Below are 16,659 nucleotides of genomic sequence, written 5' to 3' on the forward strand. Positions count from 1 at the left end.
GCACTACCCTAAAGCTTCTCTTTCAGTTGGGACTGTGAGCACTGCGGCGAAAAAATTATGGTGAAAATTCGCCCATGTACGCAACAATGTCTTCTGTGCACTCTTCTTATAAATAAGTTAAGTGAGCCGCTTGCTATCATTGTTCCTTCAAATTTGGAAGAGCACTTATTTGCCATCTTGTGTAAATGTTTGAGGAACTTTGCCTCAAAATTGTTGTTTTGTATGAGTCAAAAGAGAAAAAATATATAGCGTTATTTTAATTTGGGGAGTGCAAAACATGTTCCCAAGGTTTGTAAGTAAGAAATAAGGCTAAAAGGTCCTGGAGGTCCAGAGTTTATCGGCCATAAAGTTAAACGAAAATTCTGGAAGAATTGTTATGGCATGTTTTCTTTCCGCAGGGCATACTATTGAATAGGTGTTTGACAAACGCGCCACACGTCTCGCCGTTACGAGGCATGTAGCGTAAAATCGACCTTTCACGTCCCGCTCGGGCGACGAGAGGGTCTTAAATTTTGCGAGCGCACGCACGTATTTGGGCTGCATTCACGCGCATTCATTTGTTTACACTCAGCACTCTCGTGCCGGCTGCCTGGTAGCGGCGAGTAGAAAGTGCGCGCCCAACAACAATAACCGGCAAGATAAAACGGCACACACATATGCGGCATCGAGAGGAATTCCAATTCCGCGCTGCCCGAGCGGCAGCAATGCTCCTTTTTACGGCCTATTATTTATGGCGAGAGAGATTCAATCGCGATCATCCACCCGCGTGGTGAATGGCGGAGGCGCCGTAACGTTCGCTTTGGGATCAATGCCGAATTATGCGCGCGAAAGATGAAGCGGCCGATTTCGGCTTTAACGAGCTGCTGCGATAATGGCTAAACTTTTCAATGGCGGTGCCCAACTTTGTTTGCGATAAGCAACAACTGCGAGTTGAGAACTAGTCTGAGGCTTGGCGACGAAAATTGATGAGCCATTTCTCAGCTGGCGAGGAATCCATACAAAAGTAGTGCAATAAACCCCTAGGTATAAACGCTTACAACATGTTCTAAACCCGGTCAGTCGAATCAACATAAATAGTGGCCTACTTCGGCACCGTGTAGGCATTTCTGTATATATATGTTTAGCAAACAGCTTCACTGGAAATCTAAGATTTGCCGCGAAACCCTTACCTCGGAACGAGAACCAAGTACATCGCACCCACCCTTTGGTTAACCATTATTATTAGTGAAAAGAAAAAATTGTACTCACTCGCTCTCGTTGTTCTCGAAGATGATTTCGCCCTCTGCCTTTTCGTACTCCTTTCCCTCCTTGGCGGTGCCGTCCTCGGTGGTGTAGGGAAGCGCGACGCGTCCGCGGGCGCCGCTCCAGCGCACGATGCGCAACTCGTAGGTGCCGACGCTCTCGACTAGTTCGATCGTATCCTTCTCGGCAATGCTGAAGATGCCGCCGTGATCGTCGTCGAGGATCATCACCGTGACCAGCGAGGGCATGGCCAGCTCGAGTTCGTCGGTGCACGTGCCCTTGCCGGTGGCAGTTACGGTGCTGTTGTTGGCGTCGCCGTTCTGCGCACCGGGCCACGAGTCAACGCTGCCGAACCTGAGGTTGGTCAGTCGCACGTAGAAGTGCTCGTCCTCCTCGAAAACGTCGTCGTCCAGCACCTCGATGCTGAACTTCTTCTCCTTCTCGCCGGGGCCGAAGACCAGGGTGCCGGCCACGCCCATGTAGTCGGAGCCGGCGTTGGCCGACCCGTCCTCGGACGCGTAGTCGACGAGCACGATGGCGTTCGGGTCGCCGCCCTCGCGCACCACGGTCACCTCGAAGGTGCCGACGTTCTCCATGACGGTGTAGTGGCCCGGGTCGAAGTAGACCCTGATCTTGTGCTCGTCGAAGTGGAGGATCTCCTCCTTGACCTCCTCGCGCTCGTGGGCATCGCGTTCCTGCGCCTTCTTCACCAGGTTGGTGCCGCCCACCAGTTTGCGGGTGGCCTGGATGCGGTAGTAGGCTCTGCTCTTGGGTCCCTTGTTGAACACCTCCTCGCGGGCCATCGCCTCGATCTGCTCCATGTCCATGTTGGGGTGTTTCTTTCTCAGCTCGCGCAGCATGGTGATGTACTCACGACGGTTCTGCTCGAACTCGCGGATCTCCTCGTTCTCCTCCTCGTCGAAGGTCTTGAGCATGCCGTCGACGTTGTTCATCTCCAGGTCGCCGCCGCCTTCGGTCTCGACGATCATGCCGCGTTTGTTCATTCTGTAATTCTTGTTGAGGTACTTGTAGATTAGCAGGCGGCGGTCGGCGATGTAGGCCGTCAGCACGGTGGCGGGGAAGAAGAGGAAGGTGAGGAAGGCCTCCCAGACCTCGACCTCGCCGCGCGAGATCACTTCCAGGATCAGGTAGAGCCACACGTAGGCGAACACGGACCACGTGGCCGTGACGAAGAAGACGCGGAGATGCTTGATCTTGCGCACCTCGCCGTTGGGGATGACGTAAATGCACAGGGCGATGATCACGAACAGGTTGTAGGCGGCCGAGCCAACGATGGTGCCGGGGCCCAGGTCACCGGCCGTAAAGTTCTTGGCGTAGATTTCAATGATGGACAGTAGGATCTCGGGTGCCGACGAGCCCAACGCCATCAGGGTCAGGTTGGCCACCGTCTCGTTCCACACGCGCACCACCACGATTTGGGTCTCGCCGTTGGCCTTCTTCACCGTGATCTCCTTCTCTTTGGAGGTGATCACCTCGATGGACGCCATGAAGCGGTCCGCGATGATGGACACGCCGATGAAGAGGTACACCATGGCGAAGAAGTAGACGAAGCCGCGGGCGAAGCGGTCACCGGCGGTCAGGTTCTCCTGAGGCAGCCACATGGGAATGACCAGTCCGTCCTCGCACGTCGTTCCGGTGTCCTCGATGGCCTCGGCCGACGTCGTGCCGTTTTCCTGGGCCGCCGCGGCCACCCACGTGGCGGCCAACGCGGCCGCCGCTGCCAGCGTTCGCGCACTCATCTCAGCGCTCGGGTCCTCAGCAGCTTCAGCAACAGCAGCAGCAGCGGGCTCGTCGACGTCGGCTTTCTAGCTGCACTCGATCTGCAGCACCATCGCACACTGGCTGCAACCCGACACACCGACTGACGACGGACTGACTCGGTTCTCCGGCCGCTCCGGTCGCAACTGCTCCGATCCTCCCCTTCTTCCTCGCTCCGTCGCCGGGCCGGACGCACGCGCTGCCTCTCTCACTCCTGCTGCTGCTCGAGCTCTCAACCCCTCGACGCGGCGCCCACCATGTCCACCAGAGGGCTGCACCTGCGAACACACACACAGCCACACGTAAGCTATTTTAAATCCGCTAACATCGTGTATTTGTGCGAGCACACAAAAAGAAAGCAGAGAAACAAACGCGCGCCAGGTATTTTTCTATCCCTCTCTCTAGCTTTTGTCAGTCGCGGAAACCTTGCTCTACATTTCTTCCCGCCGCGCGGCTGCCGCGGTGGAGCTAACGCCAATACGCGCGCACCGGTGACGCCAGTCGCGCGACACACCGAGAGATGATGCGCGCGCGAACGCGAATGCACGAGAAGCCCTAGGACCTGCGGCCAAGCAAGCCAATTTACTTATTCAGCTCTTTGCCGCCGCTTAAGGAATGCGATAATTTGATCAAACTCGCGCGCGCACGCGTTTATGCCTGTTTGCATCATCAAAGCGCAATGTCTGCAAAACGCATTTGCCCCGCGGGTGAATCAACTTACTAGAGCTGCTCAAACATAGAGTTACAAGCCTGCAAGTAATATAGCACGGCTTCAGTTAGTCCAAATTAGAAAAATTTTGCGTGACCCTTAAATTATCATCTTTTGCTCTTTTATTAGAACCGCTGGGAACTCAGAGACCCCAGATTTTCCCAAATGTAAATTAAAAAAATTCATCGTTGATTTATACTCTCAAGAATTCAATCCGCTTGTTAAAATATCTATGTTTCACCCTTTCAACAATTAATTCCACAGTTAGTTCTAAATGTTGAAAGTTTGAATCTTTGTAATCACGGGTCTGTTTGAATAATCATATTCCTTAGCTCGGTTCGCTTCTTTTTTATATTTTAGTGTGTAACATTTTTTTTGTAATTTATCCACCAGTCAAAAACAATAAAAGCAATTTGTTCGAAACAAAAAAAAAAGAAAAATATCAAAAGAAGGGTGCTTGGAGACAAAAACGAACCAGTTCAAACGGAGACAATATAGAGCATTGTCATCAAAATTGTAATTAATTTGCGAATCAACAAACCGGATTGGCCGCAGAGAAATAAAGCTGCAAGCGCAGGTTGCTTGTTTTTACGTGCGGCGCCCCTTTGAAGTGAAAATCAGCACGCTGGGCGAAACAATGCAGCGTCAACGAGCAAGCCCCTGCTGACTCGCGGGCTAGTCAACCCGCTCAACAAGCGGTTTACATTCATCGTAGCATTTTGTGTGGCTACATAATTGCGCCCGCCGGCGCTCACTAACAAACACACGGTGGCCGAAAACTGCTTCTGACACGGGCCGGGCAGGCTTTTTGGAATTATTATCCTGATAGCTCTCGGTCGAAATTGCCCCAATGCTTAAAGATAGTCGATATTTACGAACACACAAACGAACCCAGCACAAAACTGGATCCTCACTTTATCCGCTGGCCGGCGGCAAATATTCTCTGCCTTGGACTTGAAAGAAGTTTCTGAAGGGGGGATTAACCAGCAAAGATACTCTTGTGTGAGGGAGGAAGAGGACATTATGTCAATATACCACTCGAACAAGTTTGCCGATTCCTGTTTCAAGTAGAAAGTGGCTCGCTGCAGCTGAGAGCAAGATATATTCAAAAGCAAGCGAGCCTGTACTGGGCATCTCAGTCAGTTCTCTTGTGATCTTTCTAAACGTGGGGAGAGATCAAGGAAGAAACTGTTATTGCGCCGACTCTTGCATGGAGTCAAACCAATAGTTTGGATTTGAGATAATATTTGCTTTCCAACTTTACCCACAGTTAAAGCCGATAAGGAGAAGGAAACACGTTAATAACTCGTCAAGATTGATGACTTAAAAACCACGAGCAGATAAATATGCGCTCTTAATTGAATTAATCAATTACTTAATCGTGGACGCGGGATCAATTTGAGTCGGCGAGCGACTTTGCCTGCGTCGTTTCACGAGTCAGAAAAATGCCAATTTTCCGCCGGCGCTTCTCGGCAGACGCCGCCGGTCGATCCTGAAAGAAAGAGAGAAAGAGCAACTTGGCCAAAGGATGCAGATAAAAATAAATTGGTCAGAGGATTGAGAGGTAGTGGGGGTAGAGGCCGCTTTTTATATCTGCACCAAATCAACAAAATAAGAAGGAGAAGAGAGGCTCTCCGCAGAGTTATGCAAGCCGTGTGACGCTGTCCGATCAAAAAGTGTGGCCCACTTGGAGTTGGCCACCCTCTAACTCATTAGATGGGTGTATTTTTAATTTATCCTCGCACGCATCTCTCTTTCGGCTGGAATTAATTTCGCATCTATCAGCGATTCTTCTCAGCGATTGCTAACAGTCCGCTGACTGACTGACTGACTGGCTGGCTGGCTGGCTTGCGTTCTGAGAGAGATGCTTTCAGAGCTCCGAGCGGCCAAGGTTTTCGGCTCTTAATTGGCCGCCTCCGTGACAACATTTTTCAAGATTGCCACCGACCAGAGTTTATAAAAATGTTTATGGCCGCGAATTTGCCGTGTGCGACTATTTTCGTGTGTCACTCACTAAATCCGGTCTCCCTCGCCTCTTATAGAAAGCCATTAGGCCGCAAACCTGGATTTGCATTCTCGCCTCAACCCTATTTGGAGCGTTGGCGATCGGAACTTGTCAACAGCCACCCGCACCGCACGCTCAGGAAACATTAATCCTCCGAGTTAAATTTAAATCATTTGCTGCTGGAAATGCCAAAAATTTCGAAACGCGAAGCGCGTGTCTTGATTTTCGGCAGTGCCCATCAGTGCGGCTGTTTATTCGATTTGCACGGTTGCAATTAAGTGATGCGCGATTCGCGGACTCGCGAATTAGACAGCCGGCGGCCCCGGGGCGAAAGGCGAACGGCGAAATGTAACGAGATTAGTTGCTGACATGAAAGGAAAGTTGCGCAAACATCGGATTAGAACCGTCGACCCACGCACACACTGAGCATTCACCATAGCAACCCTTTCTCTGCGACAATATGCAAGAAGCAACCTTGCGGGAAGGATTTCAAGTGCAAAACTTGCAAACGCCAGCCTATTTACGCCCGTAATGAAAATTTCTGTAACACAGAAACTTGTTCAAGAACTCCTGACGCAGCAGAAAATAAGCCAGAGTTCAACACTGCTCTCGCTTTTGTGCATATTAGGTTTGCTAATCTGCAGATATTGCAATTTAAATTAATTAACTTACACGCAATAAGGCTTGTTACTATTCCCTTCCAACAACTTGTCTCAATGAAAATCATTAACCTGTTTACAGGTGGAGTGCATTAATGGCCATTCAGAATTTTAATCTGGGTCTCTGTAAATTTCCTACTGAGATATATCGTCCATGCAGTAGAAACTACAATAACATGATTATTGAGCACAAAGTGACATCAAAAATGCATGTCTGTGATGTTGGCGCGGGTGGAACCGTCTATTCGACATGCGGTAAGTGACCTGCGAGTGAAAATTTATTTTTCGTCTGGGAAAGAAGCGTAATTGCTCGTCGCTCGTAAATTAGCTGGCGGATTAGCGTGTTTCGCCGGCCGCCGTGCATTAAATTCCGCAAGTAGTGTGTGTACACTCACACAACATGCGCCGGTCAAAAATACACAGAAGGCTCGGTGAGCACCATAAAAGTGCGAAACCGACGAGGCGTGTGTTTATGGCTTATTCGGGCCGCGCGCATTCGTCCAAACAAACCAACTCGACTTTTCTAGCTGCCTCATTCGCATGATTTATTGCGCGTGCGACACCGCAGGGCAAGGTATATACGCGGCGTTGGGAAATAAGACGCTGACACCAAGTGATTAATCAAAGGAAATAACAAGAGCTTTTCGCTTGCCCAATGTCAGTGGCGAGCGAAATAGGTGTTGGCAGAAAAATCGCAGCAACAAACAAACAAACAATTCTGAATCAGTCTCTAATTACATTCATTGATCACTCTAAATGTTATTATTTTACTTCCACATTTTTAATGAAATAAAAGAGAGAAATAGCAAACAAATATTCGAAGACAATAATGCAATTAGGATATTAAGGAGATGCAATGTGATTGTTATTCTTTCAGTGCATGGAGATATATGTATGTACTGTGTAAGCTTTCGTTGTATGCACATGTTAGGATTTCTAACATAATACGCAGCAAAATAATACATATTAGACTTCCCCATAGCCAGGAAAGGCGTATTCAAGCCACACGTTTTGCTCTGTGATAAAGAACACTGCCAAAGTCCTTGGTTTGAAGCTTAATCTAAAGCAAGAAAATAAATCAAAAGCATTCTTTTGAGGCGTTTATTATCTTATCTAAAAAATTAATATTTTGTTCAATAATGACTTGTATTGTTTGAATTGAATTTCCACAACTTATTGCAGCGTAGACTGACAATGAGCAAAATTTATCTTATCATAATAGTGAAGGTCTCATCGCGTTCCATCAATCTTGCGAGAGGTGCGGAGTTTTCAATAATTGAGGAGGACACACCGCAAAACGTTACGCACCTTTGAGAAACGCCAACTTGTAACAACCACCTTTCATCGCGCAGAGAGTGTTTGAAAGTTTTACCCACGCACAAGGCAAACTTCCTAGGGCCGCAACTTTAAGCTTTTCCGGCTTGTTTTCAGAGTTCACGCGAGGTCAGTGGAATCACACGCCAGATCAACAAGGGAAATTAATGCAAATTGCTTCAGAATCTTACTTCGATTCTCATTTGCATTCGAAATTGGATTTGCTCTTGCAAGCGTGAAAAGTGTTGATCCTGCTAGGTTTAAAATGAATTAAAAATACCCACATTTCCCCTTTCGACGATGTATACAAAATAATTAACGTGATGTGTGACGCAACTCGTGCGAATAATATTCTTCTTTTGATGGGCTATAGTTGGAATAATATTTGTTGCGTTTCAGCGTTAAATTACATAGCGATTTACATGTCGCGGTCGAGACACTCAGTCCATTTTGCAATTCTCTCACGCTGAACGAGTTTTACGAATTTCAATTCCAAATGCAAACGACCCTGGGCCCCAAATGATCAGTTTAATTCGCAAATTTAGTTATGAGAGCGGCGGTCGCGTGCGTGCGGTCCCAGGTGCTACATTATAGAGAGAGTGTTTGCAAAGCGGTCCGTGTCAGAGTGCGCGAGAGCAGCCTATTTGCGCGCGGGAGAGCGTAATGTGGTGCAAATTGGCTGTCGCAATTAACCCGCATGGCCTGCCGCGCCGTCAAATTCGTATTCCGCCGCCTATGGTCGGCCGCACTAAAACACGCGACTCTGCATCTGCACAGTGTTTGATAATTGAGTGATAATGCGTGGCAAAAAGCGAGAAAAAAGTGAAATTTCGCAGCTGTGATGTAACACGATTTTACGCTAGACCAGTATCTATGTCACGTTAGCTTCCTAATTTTAAAATGCTTGAACTTGATAATTTTGCTTCGAAATAAATTGTTTTAACCGTGAAAATGCAACGTGATAAATATATATCTGCAGGAAAAACTGATTGTAAAAATCACGCATTTAATTTAAGATAAGGAAACAAATACAGCGTGAACTAAACTAGGTATATAAGGCACTGTTTGGCCAAGGGCTTTAGATTTTGATGCAATGCGGTGAAGTTGTTGCACCAAGTAGACTTTAATCGCACCTAATAATTTCAGGATGAGGTTAAAAGAAAAGTCCATTTTACAGGAGCCTTAAGTTGCAACTCTTCGAAAAGGTAATTTTATTCAGGAGCTTATTGTGTTTGTAGAGATTAATTGAAAATATATTAATACCAATTATGCCCAACAACTTTACCACACGATGACCTTTTTTGTAGGTCAAAGGTCAAGGTCCCAAAATTTTGAGTTAATGTTTTCAAAAAATCTTGGGATTGAAATTTCTCAAATTTAAAATAGCCAAAATGTTCCCCATTTCAAGTAAAATAAAGGTGATAAGCTTTTTGCCATTTTTGAGATATTCGCGACCACAGCTGGAAAAACGTTTAATTTTGGCTCCCAACTCCCCTCGAGAGTTAGTGAAACTTGGTTCGTGCAAATCTGCCCAGATTTCGGTCAAATTTGATTCATCGTAATTATTTTAGACTCAATTGAAGTGGTAGTTGGGGTTGGAGACCCACTATCTCCTGAAGCCCCCCGGGGATGGATTTTAGGGTTATTCATATTCAAACCGTTTGCGGTTTTTTTTGGTAATTGATCAATTCATCCGTGAAATTGGACCAATAATGTATGTTAATATTATTGTTTCAAACACACCGTGTTGACACAAGTTTTAAAGGCATAAATCAACAAACACAATTTAGACGCAACACCGAGAATTTGAGACGGAGCTTTCAATGCCGTGTAACAAATCGGCCTTTCACCCAGAATAAATTAATTTCAGTGTTTAAATATCTGTTCTGTTTCACTTCATGTAAATACACGGACCAAATCGATTTGAATCCGAATGTTGGAGCACCGGCTCGCATAGTAATTTCCTGAGCTGGCTGATGGCGTGTTCAACCTGGCTCGCTGCCCATTGGCGATAGAACGGTAGCGAGTGTGTTTAGCAACTTTTTGCGAGAGAAAAAACGACTGCTTCAAAGCGAGAGTGAGAGAGAGAGACAAACCGATTAAAAAATCAATCCTTCGACGCGGCTGGGCGCGAAAACAGATTTGTGTTACCCTATTGTGCACTCACGCGGTGTCGTGGAGTCGCGGCCTTTGTTCTGGCCGCTTTATTTGTCTGCGGCGGAGCGACGACGCAGCGCGACCTGCTCTCCTCTAACTGCTCGTCGGCTGACAGACGGCGGCAAAACGCTCCTAAATTTACCAGCGGCTGTTGCACCACCGCACAAAATGCACCTCGTCGGCCGACGCATATTTCACAAACCCGCTCGAATGGTGCGCTGGCTCTCGCGGCGTTTCGTTTCCGCACGGCGCGAGTCCTGAGAGCAGACACACAAGAGGACGCGGCGGCGGCCGTCAGCTGGTGCGGCGCGCGCGGCCCTTGACTGATAGCTTTATCACGCAGCTCGCGCCTAGCAAGTGGGTTGTGCACGCCAGGGAGGCATGAAGACAGACGTGGCCCCCACGCACTTTCATCCAGCCACTCAGCGCGCCGTCGATTTTGCATCGCACCACTCGTTCAAAATCTATTCAGCCCTAATCGCATTTGCGTGATGAGAAAATGACGAAGCACGACTGACGCAACTGCAGTGCACACTTGAAATTCGTAAAAGAGCGATAAAATTTGAACTTGAACCACTTCTGAATACCAAAATCGGCATGAAACGATTATTTTTTAGGTCCAGATAAAGACAAGGTACCTGCAGAAGGTTCAGATAATTTTTTATTCAATATATTTCTTAACTTTTATTGACTCTTTCGATTTTATCTGGATAATAGATTAGACAAAGAAAGGTTACAAGTGAGTTTTAGTTCATTTTTTAAACCTCTGATACATTCCGTGGGCTTCTACCGAGTCCCAAAATAACACCGCCGAGCGGATAACGGGGCCCGAATGGCCGCAGATGAGCTTTTGGCCAATTTGGCCATCTTTTCGCCTCCTCACATACCGAGATCTTTCATTGAAACGCCAAATATTTGTCCATAAAGCCGCTGGAAAGGTTCGAAAACCAGCAAGAAGTATAGCGAGTCGGCGCCGGTGCGCCTTACAACATGTCTAATTAAGAATTTTGAATGACAACATGCTTAAAATCAAACCATTTTAAGAATTAAAATTAACCAAGACTTAGAACTTCAGATGTTTTTTTCTGATAAATTAGCTCTGCTTTAAAGTTGTTCTTATTAAATCAACTTTATATGCAATATTCATTGATCAAACTCCACTTTTTTTGTTTCCAATGATTAAGATGATAATTATAAAAAATAGCTCTCATCTTTAACAATGAGGAATACATTGAGCGTTTTAAAAAGGAGTTAAAGGTTTGTGAGGCGATTCATGATATAGACAGTTTAAGGTGATTTGAACGGTTAAAATCAATTTAAATGTTGCCTTATTATATTTATTAATATTGCGCAGTTGATGCTCATTTCAATGCCTATAAAATTTACCAAAAATGTTGATCGTTTTGAATTCTCAACCCCAGATTAAATTTTCAAATTTTAAACGTATAACGTTTTTATTTCTCTTAGGCAAATGAAGAATCTCAACCGTAAGGAATTCTACGTTCTTGCGGCACATATTTTTGAATGAAGCAAAACAAAGGCTAATTTTAAACAGTGCGAAGGTGTGTTTATTTTTAGTAAGAATCTATACCCGATTGTGAGTGTGAATTGCTGGTAAAAAGAATAAAAGATTAGGCAAACCATCTAGATTTTGGGGCCGAGATTGTTTGACAGCACCAGCAGGACCCTAATTTTTGATCATCCATGCTCGCTCTCTGGTTGCGAACGTCAATTACCCAGCGTTGATGGGAGTAACCTTCGATTTTGCCTTTCGCAGAGAGCCCGTGATCTTTTTGTCATCAGCCACGCAGAGCGTATTTTGCCAGCAGCGGCGCTCGTAACGAAAAAGAGAAAGGCTGGCTAGCTCGTCGTCTGCAAAATGAGAAGTAATAAATTTCCCTGTAAATAAACAAGCGAGAAAATCGATACTAAAAAAAAAGGATGAACGTGTCAATCTGAGGCGAACTGCAAAACAGCTTGTGACATTGTGGCTAAAAAGAGATCTTTTATTGGCTGCTAGAGAAATATTTTTCTATCGATTTGTTTTTTACTGTCCCCTGATCGGCGTTGATTTGAAAATATGCTAAATATATCATTGATTTGTTGAGTTCGTTTCAAATGCAGTGTAAAAATTTTATAATATTATTATTTAGTTTGGATTCAATGTTTTCATAGGGTTCTATAATTTTTATCAGCATTCAACCCATCGTGCATATTAATTATATTATAATTGCTGGATTAAAGTATATGATGACGGCTTATTGTTAGTACAACGTGAAATGGCATGATATTAAATTATTAATCGTGTTTACAGGCAGCTTCTGGTTCCCGTCAGCCTCTTTTCCTCCTATATCAATTTTGTGGTGGTTTTACTTTGGACACGTTTAATGTGATTAAAATGTTTTGAATGTATTTTAGACCAAGCAATAAAGTCAGAATTACATTCACGCGATGAGCATTAGAAAATATTAATCAGCGAGAAAATTTGGGAATGCCGTCGTGGTGAAACGGAACTTTGGGGCGCGCGTCGTTTAAACTCTAAAAGTAGCTGGTCCCAACCCACTAATAAAAATTTAATTGGGTCACTCCCATTCTTTCTCATAGTTGGCCGTTTTCGTGTTTCGCCTCCTGCGGCCTGGACCAAATTCAATTCGCTCGCACGGCGCGACAGGCGCTTTCAGATCAAGCGGTTTACGTGCGAGAGGCTGGCTGCTGCGCCGCGACCGTGCGAATCGACTGCGTTCTCGATGAATTCGATCCGCGTGTGTGTGTGTGTGTTTGCCGATTTATTTATTTAAACGGTTTATCTGGCGGGATGGAGCGAGATTTGTTCGCGACGAGGGATGCCTGAGCACAGAGCGAGAGCTGAGCGCTAAGAATAGCTGCCTTTGCGCTGACTCGCCGCTCGCAGCTTTTTCTCTCGCTCGCCACGACGAGATGGACCGTCCGTCCGTCCGTCCCACCGCGTCCGAGCCACGACCAACAACCGCCTGTCCCGTCACTTTGCATTATTGGCCGATTGTCGCCGGCAATTACCCCGCTGGCTTCATTATTCCTCCCATTAACGCGCGCCAAAGAGGCAGCCAAAGCCTTTCCCTGCGCAGCGAAGCCGCTTCTTGCATATTTCCTGACGCCGCCTGTCTTCGCGGACTTTGACGGTTCGAATTGGCAAGCACTTAGTTGAAAAAGCTATTGCGGAAAGGTTTTTAAGCATTGGATGTTATTGGCGTTATTTTTTCATTCATTATTTCTTTGGCTTGAAAGTGTCAATCTGTCAATATCAAAAAATTTTAATGACCAATTTATTGCTGCTCTACAGTTGTCATCAATTTAATTTGCTTGACTTGAGGAATTGATAAAACGATGACCGGATGAGATTTGCTAGTCATTTTACAAAATCTTTTGGGTTCTCTGTTATTTCGCTCCAATTCGATCATTGCTTTCAAGGTAAGGATCGCAAATAAAAAGATGAAACAACAATATACTCTGGAAACCTTCTGACAACACTTTAAGTTGCTTCCAATGATAACAGAATAAAATTAATGTCTTAATGCAGGCAAATGAATGATGAATTAATTTTTCCCTATTTTAGAATTTAGTTCAATTTTTTTCTAATAAGATAGTCGAAACTATAGCAATGAGGAAGTTTTCCTAATTAATTTGAAATCAAGCTGTCAAGTTTTTGACATTAATAGCATTTTTATAAGGAATATTTTGGAAGGCCGTTTGCGACTATTTTCATTGAAAACTGTTAGTCTTTGGATTTTATTTCTAAAATGGTTAAATTTTAAATGCATATTAACAAACAAAAATTGGGCAGTTTATCTTCAGCACTCTACAAGGGCTCAGACCGAAAAAGTTTTATATCTAGGTCTTTTCAGGGTTCTTCCCTGACGAGAGGTCGCGATAAATTCTTATAACTTACGCTTCAAAGCGTGAAGAACTTTTAGAGGTCGTGCAATTCCAGACTCGATTTGCGAACTAAAAACTGATTGCAATTAACGTGGAGTTTAAATTAAAAGATTTGAAGCGTTTGAGTATTGATCGCGACCTATCGATCACGAAAAGTTTTCGCGTGTTGAATCGCTAATTTACAAATTCACTGCTCGCATTAAGAACATTTCCACACTCTCTGTCTCTGGTCCAAATATTGGCAGCTGCGAAATGACGGGCGGATATGAAACGCGAATAGGGACACCAGGCTCTAGGCTAGATTGCCGTTATTTTATCTGTGAGGAAACGTCCCAGCAGCTGCATTTATCTTTCCAGTTGGAATTTTATTTCGGTGCTGTGATTAATTTCTCCAGCATGTGTCCAGCTCGCAGGTACACGCAAAAACACGATTACATCATTAACGTGCGCCCCTCTGCCCCCGCGCGCTCCTCCCCCATCACAAGGCGACGGTTTTCACGATATTTCGAGGGCGTCCGCGGAAAGGTTATTTTTTGGTTTGGCGTGTGCCGCTTGTCGCTCGCTCTGTATAGCGACGGATCCTCTGCTCTCTAACACACACACACACATGTCGCATTGCTTTCGGCCCTTGACAAACGCGCTTCAATTAAACACACACGCACTCACACAAATAAACGCCGACGCGCTCAATGAAAAATAAAATAAATATTCGCTCTGAGTAAAAAACGAACCAATCCTCGCTCAACCAAGAAAAAGACGCTAAAGACGAAGCGCGATGACGCTCAACTTGCTCTGATTGAGGATAAATTTATTCCCCTGGCTGCTGTGAGACTCGTAATTTTGGTTACATAACTATCCTGTCGTCTGCTTTGACTTGATTTATCGAAACTCAAAGAATTGGAGCGCGTAAGAAAGATTTGGGGATATTTGAGGAAACGCGCAGGCGATGAATTAAACGTTAAACTGAAAATTTTCCTTCGCAATAAACCAATTGAAGGCAATTATTATTGTGTTGGTGAATATTCCATTTGTTTCTTATGTTTATGGAGAATTTGTCAGCAATTGATGGTATAAAATAATAATAAAAATGCTAAAATAGTTTTGTTCCCAGCTTGCAGGGGAGTTTGTTGTGCCTAAAAATATTCCGATTTTTTTAAATTAATAATTGCTAGACTTCTAGAAAGAGTTGCAGCTTAAAGATTTTTTTTCAAAGCTGTCCTGAGACCGAAATGATGCAAATTTGAAACGACTCGTTTCGAAAGGCGACTGCAGCTGCACAGAAGCAAATAAATCGCAGCCCTGCCGGTGACAACGACAACGAGAGAGATGCAGACAAAGAAAAAGGATTGTCTGCCGCTTGGCAAGTGGCGCATTATTTCCGCAAGTGAGCGTAATTAGGCCTCTCGGAGTTGGCGCCGCGCGCGCGGCGATTGTATTATTGCGTCGCCGCGCGCGCGGTGTGTTTTGACGAGCAAACTGCTAAATTTCGCGGGTCAGGGAATTCCTGTGTGCCGGCGGAGGTCCGCAAGAATGCAGCGTTTGGCACGGGCCGAAAATTCTAAACAGTCGCCCCCGGCGGGGGGCGGCGCGGCGCGGCCGCTGCTGCGGAAATGAGCGCCCAATTAACGCGCAGAGCAAACAAAAAGGTGATTACTCCGCGGGGCTCGCATCATAATTCATATTTTGTGCGGCGGGCATACGTGGACGCGCACCACGCCGGCAGGAAAGAGAAAGAGCGAGAGAGTGGGAGCGCGAATCAAAGTTAGAGAGAGAAGGGATCTCGAGAGAAAAGAGAGAGAAGCGCGATAAAAATAGCCATTCGGCGAGGTGACGAGATTAGCGTAAGGCCCAGCCAACTGGGGAGAAAATAATTATTCCAACCGCGGGCCAGCCGGCCTCCAGGCCCAGTCGGCCTCCGCGGAGGCGGCCCTCGACCGCCCCCGGCTCGAGATTCGGCTCGAGACTTTCTCCGCGAAATTTCTCACCAAAGCAAATCTGATGGAAATGACGATGCGAAATTTAAAATAAAAGGTACCTGATCTGACTCCTCTTGTCACCTGGAGGCGGCTTCGCGTTCGCGTGTGCGCGGGGGCGGCTGGTGTCCGGAGGCGGCGGCGGCGACGCTACTGCTGGGCAGAGACGAGAGAGGCCACGCCGGCGGCCGAGCAAGCGAGACCCAGACCACTGATGGTGGGCTAATATTACACACGTGCTCGGACCGCTCGGCCCGACGACGTCGCACCACCTCCCTTGCGCACACCCTGCCCTTGTTGTGCGTCCTCCCTGCCGCCACCGCCGCCAAAGGTGCACCGGCTGCGATAACGCTCTCACGACTTGGAGCTTCGCAAATTAGCATTTTTGCACCCTTCCTTCCATGCGTACAGATTGCAACGCTGCTCCATCGGCTCTTTTTATTGTTTTTCTCTTTTTAGCCCACTCTGCGCGTTATCTTGGATTTTTACAGCGTTCGGAGCACAACCAACTTTGCATTTGCATATTATGCAAATATTTTTCATACGTGTTGAGGAGAGAAGAAGCGGTATTTTATGCAGTACATTCGTTTTACAAATTGTATAAAGTTCTGAGAACAAGTTAAACAATTTTCATCAATTTGTAAAACTATTTATTTTTTGGAAAAAAGTAAAAGTTTACTCTCCCGAGAACTGCGGAAATTTAAAGACACAGAAGCATGTTTTGACTAACACGAAGGTACTTCTCTTGTTCCTTGAACACGAAAAATCTTAAGAATTCTATGAAATTTAGATTTTATGGCAGCTTTTTATAGGAACTGAAAATATCAAATTTTAAAAGCTTAAGTTAAATTTTTACCGAAAATGCTCCAAATCTCCAACAAAGATATTAAATATTCTTCCCCAAATTAG

General features: G+C 45.7%; 1 protein-coding gene across 6 annotated transcripts in view; it reads right to left on the minus strand.

Moving 5' to 3' along the window:
* Positions 1-15,972, minus strand: part of Calx (sodium/calcium exchanger 3) — a 70,176-nt gene extending 54,204 nt beyond the window's left edge. For 3 of the 6 annotated variants that reach the window (XM_065497812.1, XM_065497811.1, XM_065497810.1), the window contains exons 1-2: positions 9,876-10,077; positions 1,249-3,299 (exon numbers count right to left, since the gene is read on the minus strand). In XM_065497812.1, coding sequence (XP_065353884.1) covers positions 1,249-3,002 — 1,754 coding nt within the window. In that variant the 5' untranslated portion in view covers positions 3,003-3,299; positions 9,876-10,077. Of the gene's footprint in view, positions 1-1,248; positions 3,300-5,150; positions 5,223-9,875; positions 10,078-15,812 lie in introns of those variants that run through there. The other 3 variants (XM_065497809.1, XM_065497808.1, XM_065497807.1) reach the window with 3 other exon arrangements.
* Between the last annotated feature and the right edge of the window lie 687 nt (positions 15,973-16,659).

Source organism: Cloeon dipterum, chromosome 1 (genome assembly GCF_949628265.1).
Source record: "Cloeon dipterum chromosome 1, ieCloDipt1.1, whole genome shotgun sequence".
Lineage (NCBI taxonomy): Eukaryota > Metazoa > Arthropoda > Insecta > Ephemeroptera > Baetidae > Cloeon > Cloeon dipterum.